This window comes from Schistocerca americana, chromosome 2 (assembly GCF_021461395.2).
Source record: "Schistocerca americana isolate TAMUIC-IGC-003095 chromosome 2, iqSchAmer2.1, whole genome shotgun sequence".
NCBI classification, from domain to species: Eukaryota; Metazoa; Arthropoda; class Insecta; order Orthoptera; family Acrididae; genus Schistocerca; species Schistocerca americana.
Window position 1 is genome coordinate 710,979,906 of NC_060120.1, and position 18,748 is coordinate 710,998,653.

General features: G+C 38.0%; 2 protein-coding genes across 2 annotated transcripts in view; one reads left to right on the top strand and one right to left on the bottom strand.

Annotated features, from left to right (window-relative positions):
* The window catches only part of LOC124593724 (heterogeneous nuclear ribonucleoprotein R), a 119,137-nt gene that overhangs the window by 92,225 nt on the left and 8,164 nt on the right, over positions 1–18,748 (bottom strand). The window lies entirely within an intron of this gene.
* LOC124593723 overlaps positions 1–18,748 on the top strand; it is a 61,640-nt gene that overhangs the window by 7,403 nt on the left and 35,489 nt on the right. The window contains exon 2 of the mRNA XM_047132038.1: positions 7,086–7,223. Coding sequence (XP_046987994.1) covers positions 7,086–7,223 — 138 coding nt within the window. The remainder of the gene's footprint in view (positions 1–7,085; positions 7,224–18,748) is intronic.

Sequence of the window (18,748 nt, forward strand, 5' to 3'; positions counted from 1 at the left end):
GAAGAGCAGCGCATTTTGTATTATCGACAAATAGGGGAGAGAGTGCCATGGATGTGATACAAGATTTGGGATAAATATCATTAAAACAAATGATTTTGTGTTACGGGCAATCTTCTCAGAAATTTCAATCACCAAGTTTCTCCTCCGAAGTGTAAATATTTTGTCGGCGCTGACCTACTTAAGGAGATACAATCATCATCATAAAATAAAGTAAATTAGAGCTTGCACGGAAACAAAAGGTGTTCATTTTTTCCACACTCTGTTCGAGATTGGAATAATAGAGAATTAGTCTGAAGCTGATTCAATAAACCCTCTGCCAGGCACTTAAGTGTGATTTGTAGAGCAGCCATGTAGATGTCGATACAGATAGAAACACAGCAACCATAACGCATACCTTGCTTAATATGGTGCAGGTAAACCAATGGCACTCGAAACAGCTTCCATTCATCTTCGAATGGTTAAATACAGGTCCGGTATGGTTTTCAAGGCAATATCACATCATTCATCCTGCAAAATAGTAATAAGTTCAGGTAATGCTGGGGAAGGTGGATAGCGATCATGCACCCTTCTCTCCAAAGTAGATTACAAAGTCTCAATAATATTAAGATCTGGTGACTGGTGGTCAGGATAGATGTCAGATTTCATCCCCATGCTTACAAAATCAGTCCTGGATGATGCAAACTGAGTGAACACTGGCCCTGTCATCATGCAGCACAGAATCACCACTGAGAACAAACATTGTTCCATGTGATGGACAAATGATCTCACAATTCATGGCAGTATTGCGATCTTCCAGAGTAACCATGTGACCCATGGAATACCAATGTTGCTGCCCAAGTAATCACCGAACCCAGCTATGTTTCACTCTGAATGTAAACTCGGCTGGAAGTTTGAAACAGTGTAGAACAAGACTCATTCGACCAAATTACTTTCTTCCAGTGCTCCTCAGTCCAGTTTTTGTAGCTTTGGTGCCATGTTTTGCTGTTAGGGGAATTTGCATCACTGGTGGGTGGTTCTGGTGTTCCTGCTAGCCCTGCAATTCCCTACTCGTGAAGCTCTCTTCCTATTATTTGGTGCCGACAGGGTTCACGAGTATAACATCCAGTTCTGCAGTGACTATTGTAGCTTTTGTGCTCTTAATGTTCCATAACAAAGCTCTTCAATGACTGTCACAGTTGCTCAACACAAACTTTTGTCCACATTATGACTTAGCAGATGATGTCTTTCTGGTTTCCGTGTATGCGGTATATATCTTCAATGTGGTACCTCTTGAAACACCTAACACTTGTCCTACCTTGGTTATGGAAGCACACACTATATAAGCATCAACCATTTGCTCATGTTCAAATTTACTTAGCTCCAACATAATGCCCTCACAACTAAATACAAAACTTTTCTGACTACTACTGACACTTGCAACATACTGATGGCATTGTGTCAGAGTTACTGAAAAACCTTGGTTGAGCTAGACATGACAAAATTATTCCATCTTCTGTGCAAGATGTATCAGACAGGCAAAATACCCTCAGACTTCGGGAAGAATGTAATAATTCCAATTTCAAAGAAGCCAAGTGCTGACAAATGTTAATACTACCCAACCATCAGTTTATTAATTCATGTTTGCAAAATATTGACACAAATTATTTACAGAAGAATGAAAAAACTGGGTGGAGGATAACCTTGGGGTTACACAGAAATGTAGGAATGACACAAATTATTTACAGAATGAAAAAAACTGAGTATAGGGTAACCTTGAGGTTGCAGAGAAATGTAAGAATACACAAGACCCTACAACTTAGAAAACTGGTTGAAGACGGGCAAACCAATGGTTACAGGCTTTATAAAGTTACAGAAATTCTTGACACAGTGGACTGGATGTCACTTTTTGAAATTTTGAAGGTTGCAGAAATAAAATACAGCAATCAAAAGGTTTTAGAAACTTAAACAGTGACCAGACTGCAGTGATAAATAGTCAGAGGTGTGAAAGAAAAGCCATAGTTGAAAAATGAATGAGACGGTGTTGTAGCCCAAATCCAGTGTTCAGTATGTATATTGAGCAAGCTGTGGAGGAAACCAAGGACAATTCTGGAAGGGGAATTAAAGTTCAGGGGTGACGTAATTCCCTCTGAAATGTTTAAGAACTTGGAAGAGCAGTGGAACAAACTGAGTAGTGTCCTGAAAAGAGATTATAAGGAGAACATTAATAAAAGTAAAACATTGTAATATAGTTGAATTAAATCAGCTGTCCTCAGGAAATTAGATTAGGAAATGAGACACTAAGAGTAGTAGATACTTTTTGTGTTTGGGCAGCAAAATAACAGGATGCTTCAAGTAGGGAAGATACAAAATGCAGATTGGCCCAAAAAAAAAAAAAAAAAAAAAAAAGGAACTTGTTAATTTCTAATTCAAATATTAGTGATAGGCAAAAACATCCAGAAAAGACTTCCTATCATTTAGCCTTGTATAGAACTGAAATGGATGATAAGCAGTTCAGACAAGAAGAAATAGAAACTTTTGAAATGTGGTGCTGTAGAAGAAGGCTGAAGACATGTGGATCCATCAAATAACAAATTAGGAGATACTGAATCGAATTGGGGAAAAAAGAAATTTATGTCACAAGTTGATTAAAATAAGAAATTTCTTAATAGAACACATCCTGAGGCATCAAGGAATTGTCAGTTTGGTAATAGAAACTGGGAAGAAGTATAAAATTTTAGAGGGAACCCAAGGCTTAAATATAGTAAGCAGTTTGAAATTGGTGTAGATGGTGGTAGTTATTCAAGATGATGAGAACTAGATAAACTAGCAAGGAGAGCTGCAGCAAACCAGTTTCTGGACTGAAGACCACATCAACAATTACTATGTAAAACATTAAGGTCTGATGAATATATCAGCTTAAGCAACAATTGTAATTGCCTTCACTCAGTGATAGTGAAGCATATATGCATGTGATCTCAGACCCATTTCCTGTTGAACTATGAATGTGTACCTAAAACATACTTCCATCGCCTTCAATTTGATGCACATGCAGAAATTGCCTTTGCCATTATAGCACATTTGTCAATACCTACTGTGAGACTAGTGGTGCTAGTGATAAGTATATCATATTGTTACTAGACCCATTAAAAGAACTCAGGAGAGTAAAGAGATAGTGGTTTTAGTCGTCTGTTTAGCATACTTACGAAATGAAAAAGAAAACCTGATTGCATATTATATGTGTAAGGAGAAGTCAGTAAAATTAATCTGCAAAGGAAAGCTGTCAGTTTAGATCGTCTGATTTAATATGCACCAGAGGCACTCTTATAAAGTATTTCCTGATGTAATTGTGATAAAAAGCTCTGCTTTTGAGAGTTGTATCCGTGTTGGTTTCTTTGTGGGATCGGCAAAATTTAATTTGTAGGAGTGGGTGGTCCTTTTGATAATTGGAGGAAGATTTTGCTGCAGGAAATTTAGGTCAACTAAATGTACAGGCTCAAATACAAAGGGAACAGAACACTTTTTTTTCTGTATTGGTTTTTGGAATGTAAGGTGTGGTGACAGACTGATCTGTAGTGTGGTCGAGGCATGGATTAAGTTGGATAGTGTCAGTTTGGGTATGAGTCAGTGAAAGCAATTATTGTGAATATAAAATCTTAGGTGTGGTAACATGCTGATCTGTAAGATAGCCCAAGGTCTAGTTTAGATTGAGACGTTGAAGGTTGGTGTAGCAGTGTCAAACACTTCAAATAATTTGAAAATTTTTCCTTAATATTTAGGCAGTTGTGGACACTCTTAGCTCAGAAGGGCTACCTCTAATACAGATCTCTCAATATTTGCTAGAAGTGGCACACTCCTCTCCACAAGACACCTTAATTTTGTTTTTGTATGTTTTCAGATATGCACAAAATTATCCAAAATTTATTCATACAAAATTTCATAAATGAAATGCTCAATTGTTTCATATGAGCTCTTGCTCAAAACTATAGTAAAACTGTGCATTTTAAGTTGCACTGAAAAAAATTCAGTTTCTAACATTGGTGCCAAACAGTCCACCAGAAAGACAAGTGTAGCATTAGGCATTTCTAAAATAATGGCAAGAAAAGCCAGAAAATTGAAAACTGGTGATAGTATTTTGGTTATGACGGGGGCAAATGCATCAGATGCTGTAAATTGTCATTGTGGTGGTATTTTTGTAAAGAATGAGGAATTTGGCAGACTTTGTCCAGGGATAAAAGACTACGTGATTGTTCTAATTGATGGGGGTAAAAGTTTAAAAGCAACAGTTGCTAAGTATTTTGAAAAAAAAAGTATTTGTTATTTATTGGAATAAGTTTGGTCCTGTAATTATCATTTCCAAATTCTGTGCATTCAGACCTAAGTGGTGTATAGCTGTGGGTCATCGGGAATGCACTCTGAGTTTGTACCATTCATCAGAATTTAAAACTAATGCATTTTACAAAATAATTAAACAAGTTTTAACTGACACAACAATATGCAGTGCATAGTCACCAGGTTGCATACTTCATCAGTGTGACCTTTGTCAAGATAAAATGACATTGGACTCATATCTTCCTTAACATGATAAAATTAAACACCTGCAGCTATTGTTTATATGACTACCAGTTTCAGTGACTTAGTACACCATCTTCAGGCCTTAGCTGACACTAGGGTGTGAACTCTGATTGTATATGCAATCCCATCAGTGACCAACGTCTATCATTTGGCTTCGATGGAGTGATGTAACAATGCCATCAACTAGTTGATGGTTGCAGACACAACTTTGCTGTTACAGTATTCTACTGAAGCCAGTTCAGAGATATTGACCACTGATGGAATTGTGTATGGGATCAGAGTTCACCCCATTAAGCATCAGCTATGGTCTAAATATGGTGTATTGAGTCATTGAAACTGGTTTCCATAAAATTAAATAACTTCTAAATGATGGCTGTAGGTGTTTCATTTCATAATGTAAGTGAACAGCCTAAGACCCACGGGCCATCAACACAAGAATGGATGTACAGCAATCATATTTTCCTGGCTTCTACAAAGATGTTGACCCAGAAGACGATGATGATGAGTGGTTCCTTCCCCATCTACAGTCTGTGGCTTCAGACAGATCATGCATCATAAGATCTTCCAGGTATCATTATAGTGAAATAATCCAAAAGAATTTTATTGAGATGGTTTATCACTTGATAACAAGCTCCTTCTTGTTGGAGCTTTCATGCTGAAGGTTTCATATATAACTTTACGAGCCACCACTTCCAGACATGATATCTTAAAACTGTGAAAGAGAACTTGAAGTGCGGTAAACTGATAGCTCTGCTATTCAGTTGCTCAGAATTCTGTGAAATGAAATGTTTTCGTTGAGAAAACTGTCAAACTATTATGCGTTGAGAAAACTGCCAAACTATTATGCATCCCATCATGATTGTTTTGTTCTAAGTGAAACACTCTAATGTAATACTATACCAGTTCATGTTTTTAAGACAGAAATGGTCACCTTCATGAAACAGTTACTAAACTGCAGAAAATTATGTACATCAGCAATGGATGTGCTCAAAGGACAGCAAAAATTGCCACCCTCATGGAGATTTCATTTGCTACCAGGTTCTTTAAAGCTGTGTGTGATGGGGTTGGAGGACCTTTCAAATGACTAATTACAAGTGTTAACTTACAGTGCCCAAAAGAATATCAGATCTAACGCCATTTGATTTTCGCAAAGTTGTCACAAAAACATAACAAAAATGGAATTACTTTTTGTTGACAAGGGTTAGTTAGAATTGTCTAGGACAGGCCAAGAATATACTACTTCTGCATTCACTGTTGTCAAAACAAGAGAAAACCACCAGTTTGACACAACTTACTTGCAAAAAGTTCAAGTGAATCAAGTTTTTGGAATCAACCAGAATTCTGAGTTTCAATTTTGCAGCCATGGCTTTATGTTTTCTTCATTTATGGCTACAGGATATGAGTTGCCAGAATTTGTGAGAGTAATTCAAGGAACACAATGCTCTGATTATTTACATGCACCTTTGTGACCCTTAAGATTGTTTTACTGACTACCCAGGAGGGATACTAACTGGATCCTTGATCGGCATATTCTTGAGAAGCTGGCAGTTCCTGAGGAATTATGTTTAGGCAGACATTAGTATTCCCCAGGTAGGAACATTCAGAAAACTGGTGCAAAATTTAAACATTGCACCATTGACAAATAGATGATTTTATTTTATAGAATTCCAACTTAGGATCCATTAGGCAGCTGACTTGAGGTTTGGGAATATTAGCTCAGCAGCCCACTCTGAGGCATGGGAACCTCAGAAAAATAACCACTCATGGTTTGACTTCACTGGCTGTCAAGCATAGCACATTGGTGATAGGGATACTATTTCTTTCAGAGGGGTAGTGTCAAAAACCACTGTGGATCAACACCAGTTAGTGTTCAGTAAGAACTCCAGAATAAGTAGCAAATTCTCACTTTAAATAGACTTGGTTCAAGTTATTCATTAACCAAAAGTGAATTGTTAATCTCCAAGACAAGGATTGTAAAAGTGTACTTTGCCATTGTGTTTACTTAGCAGAATAAGATTTCTCTTCCCTTCAAATTACGTTGTACAGCACAGACCATATTATAAAATTGAGGTATCTTTTAGATGAAAGAAGACATTTAGTTTCCTATGCAAGTTGAAAGAACTGCATCAGAGGTGATTTTTCTGAGCTGTAAGGTGTGAAAATTGCCTATGTTCTGGAGCAAAATATGCCTTCAGTTATCTCAAGAACCATCCACCCTGAATGCTTCGCAACTCCCATAAAGCAATGAAAAGAGAACAAATTCCCTAATGTATCCAGAAAGTTATTAGTTGATTGAAAGGTCACTGAAATTATTTCTTGAGACTTTTCCCCCGTTCGGTTAATATATTCACTGTAAGGGCCATCCCACATTTACAAAACAATTCCTTTAGCATGTTTACTAACAGAAATGCTCTTGATTTTCATCCATGCAATTATTTTTTATGGGACAAAGGCATGTCTTCTTTTCCATGTAGGTACATAGTGTAGGTAATGGCTACATGGTAATGAATGTGATTTGCTTTGCCTTTTTGAAGGGGTGACGACTTCAATGATCCGATACATTTGGAGCGGACATCTACACTCCGAACATTCATTGTGCAGGACTTAGGTGCTATCCCCAATGATAGTCTAAGTTTGGACTACACTTCTGAGTACTACAAGATCAATGAATGGTAAGCAAAACTTAATTTATTTTCTTTATTTCCACTTGTTCTTAAGAACAGTAATGAAGAATCACACTCCAATCATTTGAACATACAGTGCATTGTATAAATTAGAGATGTTTATGCAAAATTGAAATAAAATTCAGGATACTATGAAACCGAAAAGTAATAGTAAAAGTGAAAAATTAGTAATTCAACATGTATTGCCATTATAGTCAAAGACTAACAGTACAATGAGTAAAGATAATTACCAGTCATATAGTGGAGCTGTTGAGTGGTGGATACGCGCATATACAAGAACAAGAACATGGTAACTCAGATTACAATATGTAGTTTTTCTTCACAGTACATAGTTATAAATACAACTACAGTGTCCCCCACTGTAGCAGGACAGTCTTAACTGTGTATGCCTGTGCATGTAGAAGAAGATTATAAACTGAGATACCATGACCCAGTGTCTGTTTTGAGGTACCATGACCCAGTGTCTGTTTATGTGCACACCTGCCATTCAATACTTCCACAATACAGTGAGATATCACCTTTACTCATTTCATATTTTTGTATTCCACCCAGGGTTTTCCACTATTGTATTAATGTTGCCACTACAATGATTTTGTTTTATGGCAAGAAGCCCCCCCCCCCCTCTTATTAATGATGCTAAAACTTTGCCAGAATAGTTACTTTTTCATCTAATGGTAACACCGCTTTAGTTTTGTAGCTGCTGCTGGATTCTACAGATTTTGTGTAATTGTAACTGTTAACCAGAATTTGTTTTGGTAGATGTCGATTATCAGTTGCAGTAGTATGTAAGTTAAACATTCTGCATCTAATTTTTATCACTAAGTTAAACTTAATATGGTGGGGCATGTTATGTATGTGACATAAAACTTATTGTGAAACAAAAATGACATACGAACAAGAGCAGAATTGGTAAGCATTTAGCAAAGCAATACAATCCATCAGCTTTGACCAGTGATTATATTAACTGGTATAGTGATTGGATGCCACTCAAGCACATGTATTTTTGACTATCAAAGTACCAGGACCCCAAGTTATCACCTTCCAAAGCCAACCTAGATCTCAGGCGACACTACAGATTAGTCGGAAACCAAAGTCTCTATTTTGTGGTCAAAGAAGAACTGCTGAATCATTAACTTTGGTATACCTCAGATTTTCATTCCTTCCATTCAGTGTGATATATTGGTAACAGAAAAAGGACTAACATCTTGTTCTTCACAAACAACAGCACAGTAGAGGAGTTTGGAGAGGCCAGCTTATTTGAAATGGCATGAAAGAAAAATCTCATAAAATTGTGCATGATGTTGAATGTGAGGATAACAAGAGAGTACACTTCTATAAATAAAGATGCAGTGCATGTGAAATAACAAAACAAAGTACACTACTGGCCATTAAAATTGCTACACCAAGAAGAAATGCAGATGATAAATGGGTATTCATTGGACAAATATATTATTCTAGACTGACATGTGATTACATTTTCACGCAATTTGGGTGCATGGATCCTGAGAAATCAGTACCCAGAACAACCACCTGTGACCATAATAACGGCCTTGATACGCCTGGGCATTGAGTCAAACAGAACTTGGATGGCGTGTACAGGTACAGCTGCCCATGCAGCTTCAACACGATACCACAGTTCATCAAGAGTAGTGACTGGCGTATTGTGACGAGACAATTGCTCGGCCACCATTAACAAGATGTTTTCAATTGGTGAGAGATCTGGAGAATGTGCTAGCCAGGGCAGCAGTCGAACATTTCTGTATCCAGAAAGGCCTGTACGGACCTGCAACATGCGGTTGTGCATTATCCAGCTGAAGTGTAGGTTTTCACAGGGATCGAATGAAGGGTAGAGCCACGGGTCGTAAAACATCAGAAATGTAACGTCCAAGATGCTGCAAATGTCATCGAACTGTTCATGCAGATGGTTGTTGTCTTGCAAACGTTTCCATCTGTTGACTCAGGGATCGAGACGTGGCTGCACGATCCGTTACAGCCATGTGGATAAGATGCCTGTCATCTCGACTGTTAGTGGTATGAGGCCGTTGGGATCCAGCACGGCGTTCCGTATTACCCTCCTGAACCCACCGATTCCATATTCTTCTAACAGTCATTGGATCTTGACCAACGCGAGCATCAATGTCACGATATGATAACCGCAATCGCAATAGGCTACAATCCGACCTTTATCAAAGTCGGAAACGTGATGGTACGCATTTCTCCTTACACGAGGCATCACGACGTTTCACCAGGCAAAGCCGGTCAACTGCTGTTTGTGTATGAGAAATTGGTTGGAAACTTTCCTCATGTCAGCATGTTGTAGGTGTCGCCACCAGCGGCGCCAACCTTGTGGGAATGCTCTGAAAAGCTAATCATTTGCATATCACAGCGTCTTCTTCCTGTCAGTTAAATTTCGCGTCTGTAGCACGTCATCTTCGTGGTGTAGCAATGTTAATGGACAGTAGTGTAGTATTCCATTTGAGACTGTGTGAACAATCACCTGAGATCGTTCTCAAGAGGTACTGTTACAAACATTAACACAGAAAGTGAAACTAACCAATTCTGAGAAATGACAAAGTGTCTAGAAATCACAGTGTAGATCGTTGAAAACTGTTTCCGTCAGTTGTGAATTGTATACAGCTCCTAAATCACTCTATGCAAGACTTTTTTCCACACTGTTGTATAACATTAATGCAGAAGGACATGTTGGACATTCTTTTCACCAACTGCTATGGTTGACCTTTGACAATATCTCACCCTACAGTCATTTTGTATTTGTGTTATATCTATAATGGACTTAACAGTCTTCCACATTTATACATTTATCTTATTATTTGCTGACAAAAAGAATAAGAAGGCGAAGAAACGGTTACCTGTTCTTAGTTTGTTTCTTTGTTTACCCCAAGGTCATTTAACATAACAGCTAAGGTGGAGCTGTGATAAAATATATGACTTACTTTAGGAAGAGCCATGTTTAAATTGTTATATGGCCATGCATTATATTCTTTGCCATTTTGTTAATTTATTCTTTACTCATCTTTAATCTTTTTAGTAACCCTTATGTGACTAAGATATGAAGGACAATATTTAAGAAGGAAAATTAGAAAACATTAGTAAACATAGTCCTTACTACTAACCAATTTAGAAATGATGCTTTTGGGTTTATACCAATTGAAAATGTGTGTTAGGTTCCAAAGCTCTCACTAATTTATGTCAACTATACCATTGCTTAAATGTAATTTTCTTAAAAAGAAGATGGCTTATTACATATCTCATCAATTAGAACAATTACCAAAACTAGTTTATGAAGAGAACCATACCTCAGTTTTCAGAATGTGAATAAATGCTTTTTGAATTCTCATAAGAGTCAAGGTGACACACGTTACACGATGGCTTGTTTTATTTATTGGCCATTATCAAGTGTATGTCTTCGCTGATGTGATGTAGTCCATATGGCATCTTGGAGTGTAAATGTCTTTTGTCTTTTTATCATGATACAATCACATTATTTATATTTTTACTTTTTATTTGTGTTATCTTATAAAGTTATCTTTTGATAACATCACTTTAGTTTAAGTGGTCAAAAAATAACTTTGAGATCACACAAATAAAAAGTAATGTGATCATATCATAACAAAAAGACAAATGACATTTATGATCCAAGATGCCAATAGACCAAGTCACGCCAGCTAAGACATTCACTTAATAATCTGGTAAGAGTATTTATTTATTTGAATTTTACTTAGTTGAATATCACCTGTAAAGCAATGCTGTAAAATACATGAAAAAGTTTACAGAACTCACTGGAGGGGGTTGGGGGTGGGAGTGGAATGGGATTGTGAAATGTAAGAATAAAAATAATGTAGTAATAATAAACATGTTAAAGAATTGATTGACTTTTGTTTTAGAAGCATTAATTGGAGGGAAAGAAAGTAGATTTAGAAAGTTTGAAATAAAACTCTACAGTCACCTACATTTTTGGCATTCATGGGATAATTACCTCAACGTAAAAGGAAGACACAGCTTAAACTGCTGAGGAACTTTTTGTTATTGATATTAGCGTGCAACTGATTTTCAACCCTAAACTGTGTCCAATCATGAGACAAGTTTAATCAAAATAAGTGGTAGTGGACAAGCGCTGTACAGTATTGTGTTCGTGCATTCTGGTGAGACACAAAAGATGAACACAGCACTCCTATGGGGCCTCACAGAAAATGACATACAGGAATGTTTTGAATGGTGGAAGAAAAGAACACAGCACTCCTATGGGGCCTCACAGAAAATGACATACAGGAATGTTTTGAATGGTGGAAGAAAAGACTGTGCACTAAAATGGGCCCTGCTTTGTAAGTGATCAACAAAAATTTGCAACATCAGTTTCTTTTGTGTCAAATGTTTCACATAATAATCTCCATAAAATAAAAATAAAAAAACATGGCCATAATAAGGTACTTGTACAGTGCTGCCGTGTAAATTGATTTTCCTAGTGTGCTTTACATTATTAATGGCACAGTTCAATGTGAAAATACAATTGTGCTCTAATAGTTCTTTAATATTGCGAACAGTCTCATTTTGTGTGTGTCAGTGTAGGATTTCTCTTCTGAAACTTATCCATAACTTGAATATAGCACCAGCTTTACCACTGTGTTCACTTATCACAAGCACCACACCAGGCACTTTTCCTATGCCATCTTAACCAGCCATATGCTTATCTGATGATTCAAATGACAGGAGGTCTTAAAGTGGATCCACTCAGCTCTGTGAGGCCAAATGATAAGTTATTATTATAAATAAGCCACAACATTGACTCACAAGCTACTGAAATGTAATCAAATAGAAAGGCTTTTCATCAGGCTCGAAGCCAAATGGCATTATTGTTATTATTATTAATATTAGTTTTATATGAAAGGGCACAGAAAGTCTATGGAGGTACTACAGTACAGCACATTTCAGAACACATTTGGCAACAGAATGTCTATAATGTAGGTATCAGTTTTGATCCTTCTCAGCACCAGCATCTTTGAACCTTTGCCAATAGAAATTGCTATGTGGCTTGTGTTTGGTTTCTGTCATCCAGCTGACCCCGGCATGTACTAATCATTGCTACAGCTCCAGTAAAAAATTTGTAATTGATTTGTAATGATAAACTGCAGTCTTCTTTGGGAGGGGGAGGGAGTACTACTGACATGTAGCCAACTATGTTTTCACAAGGCACTGCATGTACCTACAGAACAGGCAACACTGTGAGCACTTTGCCCTTCAAGAAAGAACTACAGTTGCCAAGCAGCTGGCCAGTACCACTTGACTTACTGAAACTTCAATAAGAAAGCTATTTTAATTCAAGCATCTCATTGTATTTTTGTCTAACTTTTGTTTGTATTTCTAATTTGTACTTTACTTACCTCTGATTTGCTGATGATACTTCAGCCAGTTTTACATCATCATGTTTTCAAAGACCCTCACATCATGTCTTATCTGGAATTTACTTTCTTCCCCACTTATTCTTTAATGACATTACAAATAGTATCTTATAAATTACCAGTATCTTAATCTACACATTACTTATTTGCTGTATGTTACTTACATGTGCCTAGGTCCTTTACTGACCATATGCTTGTTCTACAATCCTCTTCTGTTTTTTATGAAGAGTTCCTTGCTTGTCCATTCTGAATTATTGTTCATCTTATCTGTGTCATAGCAAATGTTGTCTCACCAACTACTTCTGCTTCTTTCTCTTCCTCTCGTTTCGACTATTGTCCTATAGAACGCTATTTATGCAAGCTGTTTTCTGACATTGTTACTATGTGACCATCCCAGATCAACCTTCTCTTTTTTAGCTCTTTGTCAAATGGTATTTGTACAGCTCACGTAATTCTTCTTTTTCCACACTTCTCCTTTCCATCAGTAACATGTCCAGAAAAATTATTAATATTTTTCTTTCAAATATTAATAATTTTTCTTCCTGCTTTTTTTTTTATAAATTAAAGCTCCATTCCATATATCACTGATAACATAGCTAACTGATAAAGGCAAATTTTGAAATTAGTGCTAAGTAATCTTTTCCTTAACATACTGATATAACTATAAAGTGTTCTGCTAGCTGTTGCTAAATGGACATAATTTCTATAGCTGTCATCTTGTCTTTGCTAAAATACTACCTAAATAAGTGAAGTGGTTGATTGACTTGAAAATGAATTCATCGACAGTCAAAGGAATATCACTTCGCATTTTCAGACTTCAAGAAGAATATAATAATTCCAATCCCAAAGAAAGCAGGTGTTGACAGATGTGAAAATTACCGAACTATCAGCTTAATAAGTCACAGCTGCAAAATACTAACACGAATTCTTTACAGACGAATGGAAAAACTAGTAGAAGCCAACCTCGGGGAAGATCAGTTTGGATTCCGTAGAAACACTGGAACACGTGAGGCAATACTGACCTTACGACTTATCTTAGAAGAAAGATTAAGGAAAGGCAAACCTACGTTTCTAGCATTTGTAGACTTAGAGAAAGCTTTTGACAATGTTGACTGGAATACTCTCTTTCAAATTCTAAAGGTGGCAGGGGTAAAATACAGGGAGCGAAAGGCTATTTACAATTTGTACAGAAACCAGATGGCAGTTATAAGAGTCGAGGGGCATGAAAGGGAAGCAGTGGTTGGGAAGGGAGTAAGACAGGGTTGTAGCCTCTCCCCGATGTTGTTCAATCTGTATATTGAGCAAGCAGTAAAGGAAACAAAAGAAAAATTCGGAGTAGGTATTAAAATTCATGGAGAAGAAATAAAAACTTTGAGGTTCGCCGATGACATTGTAATTCTGTCAGAGACAGCAAAGGACTTGGAAGAGCAGTTGAATGGAATGGACAGTGTCTTGAAAGGAGGATATAAGATGAACATCAACAAAAGCAAAACAAGGATAATGGAATGTAGTCTAATTAAGTCGGGTGATGCTGAGGGAATTAGATTAGGAAATGAGGCACTTAAAGTAGTAAAGGAGTTTTGCTATTTGGGGAGCAAAATAACTAATGATGGTCGAAGTAGAGAGGATATAAAATGTAGGCTGGCAATGGCAAGGAAAGCGTTTCTAAAGAAGAGAAATTTGTTAACATCGAGTATTGATTTAAGTGTCAGGAAGTCATTTCTGAAAGTATTCGTATGGAGTGTAGCCATGTATGGAAGTGAAACATGGACGATAAATAGTTTGGGCAAGAAGAGAATAGAAGCTTTCGAAATGTGGTGCTACAGAAGAATGCTGAAGATTAGATGGGTAGATCACATAACTAATGAGGAAGTATTGAATAGGATTGGGGAGAAGAGAAGTTTGTGGCACAACTTGACCAGAAGAAGGGATCGGTTGGTAGGACATGTTCTGAGGCATCAAGGGATCACCAATTTAGTATTTGAGGGCAGCGTGGAGGGTAAAAATCGTAGAGGGAGGCCAAGAGATGAATACACTAAGCAGATTCAGAAGGATGTAGGTTGCAGTAGGTACTGGGAGATGAAAAAGCTTGCACAGGATAGAGTAGCATGGAGAGCTGCATCAAACCAGTCTCAGGACTGAAGACCACAACAACAACATTTTCAGACTTATGACCAGATATTGTCTTGCCCCCCCCCCTCTCACCACACACACACACACACACACACACACACACCATTTCATAGTAGTTCCGTGTCATTCTGATTAAAATAGTTTTGGAACTACTTACCAATGCTACATCAGCAGGGTATACGCAAATCTAGTATTGTTCACACCCTGCAGCTGAATGTCTTGTGGATTAGTTTTAGTAAATTCCCTATCACTCTTCTCTAAGATAAGATTAACTAATATAGGTGAAATATCATCCCCTTGTCTTAATCCAGTATACATCTTAAAATTTTCAGTGTCTTTAGATGGCATAAAGTTTTGTTTGTACACGTTTTAACTAATCTGATAATTAAAAGGATATTTCAGTTTCCCTCACTAAGCTCAGCAGTGTCATGACAGTATATGCTACCATAGGCCTTTTTTAAATAAGGATTACAGTAAGGAACATCTGCGTTGAATTCCCATGCCATCTCAGTAGTTTGTCAGAGTGAATAAACAATCCAATTTGGATCTGTTTCTGCAGAAACTATGTTGGTAGTTCCCAGTTTGTTTTTCGTTTATGGGATGAGAGCCTTACTAACAGGCGAATCAGTAGCATTTATAAAGTTGTGTTTACACCTGTGCGCATTGCGGCTAGTCGCTGTAGTTTACCCCACACGGAAGCAAGGGTACCCAACGTGAACACAGGTGTGAATGGAATCACTCGCATGCATGTGTTCAGGAAGAGCCAAGCAACCCTACACACATACCTCTACTTGCATGTGGGGCATTTACAGTAGAACAGCAACTAGGCGCAAGATGCACAGGTGTAAACTGAGTTCACATGACAGAATGAGCCAAAAATGGGCAAGGATAGCATTTTTACTCCCTAATAATTTGTATAAGATCCAGATTGATGCAGCCTTTTCAGTTATTCCATCAGAGACATACCCAGCTTGTCTAGTTATGCTGCCAAACGTGTTGAAACCCATATCTTTTGAAGTTACCTTTGGTATTGCCGCTATCTTTGGGAGCAGGACATTTGATGCTTAATGAAAGTTGTCCCACAGCACACATTTTAAATGAAGTAATTGTGTAAGGGGACATGAGCCAAGTTATGAGTTATACGTACACCACAGTAGAGGTCTGGAAATTGAGAGTATTGCTCCCTTTGTACTTGCTCAGGCAGACTCAAATAGGGCGTGACATTCTCGAGGTTCAAGTGTGGATGCTCAAAGTGAGGTTACTGTGGTTGAAGAGAAATCATAGGGAGGACAAGGGCCACTAGATTTGGCATGCTTGCTGCTCTATTGCTGTGACATGTTTTGCTTTATTAATTCAGATTTACCTAAGAATATCTGTCAGCACTGATGTTAATGTTATTGCTTAAGAAATTATAACTCTAACAGCAACAAAAATTTCAAAAGCCCTTAAATCAAACATTATCTCAGTAATCCAAGTCTCAGTAAAACCTCCAGATGTTTTCCTTCTAAGAGAAGGGAATTGTCGCCAACACATATTTCTGTGTCCAGTTGAGGTCAGCAAATTGTCCATTTATATATACATAACTCTTTTGTGGATCAGTCCATGTATCTGCTCTTTATGAACAAGTACTCACACCCGTGGCCTCACCAATGCTGTATTTCATCAGCTTGGCTTTGAATGTTGAACTCGTATAAGATGAAAACCATCTGGATTGCGCTCGTGTAAGATGAAAACCATCTGGATTGCGAACTGCGTACAAGTGCCGAACATAAAATACGAACTTCTTCACCTCATAGGTCTTTCACTGAAAATGGAAGTGCTTCATAACTTATGTGTTGGAGTTTTCTGCAGAAATATGCCTTCACATTCCTCGTAGTGTAGATGAAGGAAAGGAGAGCAAAACATTTGCTATGGGAAACATAAACAACATAATTTCCATCCTGTTTAGAAAACTGACATCTACTGAACTTTTGCCGAGTTATCTGCACCGAACAATTCGAATGACCATAAATTTGTTTGTAGGCTACTACGCAATATGTCAATTTTTGTTTTTGGCCAAATACACTACTGGCCATTAAATTGTTACACCATGAAGATGATGTGCTACAGACGTGAAATTTAACTGACAGAAATAAGATGCTGTGATATGCAAATGATTAGCTTTTCAGAGCATTCACACAAGGTTGGCGCCGGTGGCGACACCTAGTTGACCGGCGTTGCCTGGTGAAATGTTGTTGTGATGCCTCGTGTAAGGAGGAGAAATGTGTACCATCACATTTCCGACTTTGATAAAGGTCGGATTGTAGCCTATCGCGATTGCAGAATATCGTATCGCGACATTGATGCTCGCATTGGTTGAGATCCAATGACTGTTAGCAGAGTATGGAATCGGTGGGTTCAGTAGGGTAATACGGAATGCCGTGCTGGATCCTAACGGCCTTCTCAGTCGAGATGACAGGCATCTTATCCGCATGGCTGTAACGGATTGTGCAGCCACATCTTGATCCCTGAGTCAACAGATGGGGACATTTGCAAGACAACAACCATCTGCACGAACAGTTCGACGATGTTTGCAGCAGCATGGACTATCAGCTCGGAGACCATGACTGCAGTTACCCTTGACTCTGCATCACAGACAGGAACGACTGCTTTGGTGTACTCAATGTCGAATCTGGGTGCATGAATGGCAAAATGTCATTTTTTCGGATGAATCCATTTTTTCGGATGAATCCAGGTTCTGTTTACAGCATCATGATGGTCGCATCCGTGTTTGGCGACATCGCAGTGAACGCACATTGGAAGCATATATTCGTCATCGCCATACTGGCGTATCAGCCAGCATGATGGTATGGGGTGCCATTGGTTACAGGTCTAGGCCACCTCTTGCTCGCATTGACGGTACTTTGAACAGTGGACATTACTTTTCAAATGTGTTACGATCCGTGGCTCTACCCTTCATTCAATCCCTGTGAAAACCTACATTTCAGCAGGATAATGCACGACCGCATGTTGCAGGTCCTGTACGGGCCTTTCTGCATACAGAAAATGTTCGACTGCTGCCCTGACCAGCACATTCTCCAGATCTCTCACCAATTGAAAACATCTGCTCAATGGTGACCAAGCAACTGGCTTGTCACAATACACCAGTCACTCTCTTGATGAACTGTGGTATCGCGTTGAAGCTGCATGGGCAGCTGTACCTGTACATGCCATCCAAGCTCTGTTTGACTCAATGCCCCAGGCGTATCAAGGCCATTATTATGGTCACAGGTGGTTGTTCTGGGTACTGATTTCTCAGGATCTATGCACCCAAATTGCGTGAAAATGTAATCACATGTCAGTCTAGAATAATATATTTGTCCAATGAATACCCATTTATCATCTGCATTTCTTCTTGGTGTAGCAATTTTAATGGCCAGTAGTGTATTTGATAACACCTCCAGTAACATAAAATGTTCATTGTAGTGTGAAGCACAAATGGATGTAATTCAGAACGTTTTTGTTAGCTGTGTTCTATTCATCTAGAAATTTCAAAATTAGTATGTAAATATGATTTGGCAATTGAACATAAAACATGAGAGTGGAGCAATTCTGGTTTGTGAACCTTTTTCAACAGTTCAACACCAATCGGAGAAATAAGATACCTTGTTTTTGCACTGAATAACATTGTCTTCTTCACTGTTTGTGAACCAAATGTTTTTAACACTGTTCTACAGTGTTTGTATTTGTGGTTGTAGTAATAAAGTCAGTTTTTGTAAACACTAACCATGGAGTGTCCTGCTTGATATTATGGTATTATGCAAAGTCTCACGTGTATCCACTGCAAAAATCCATGCATACCTCATAGTGGGCAGTATACGGGACCAATTGTGATATAGTACATCGCTAATGAGCAAGGAAAAGTTTATTTGTGGACTCGAATCAATTCTCATCACCCTTACACTTCTAACATCATTTTGATTC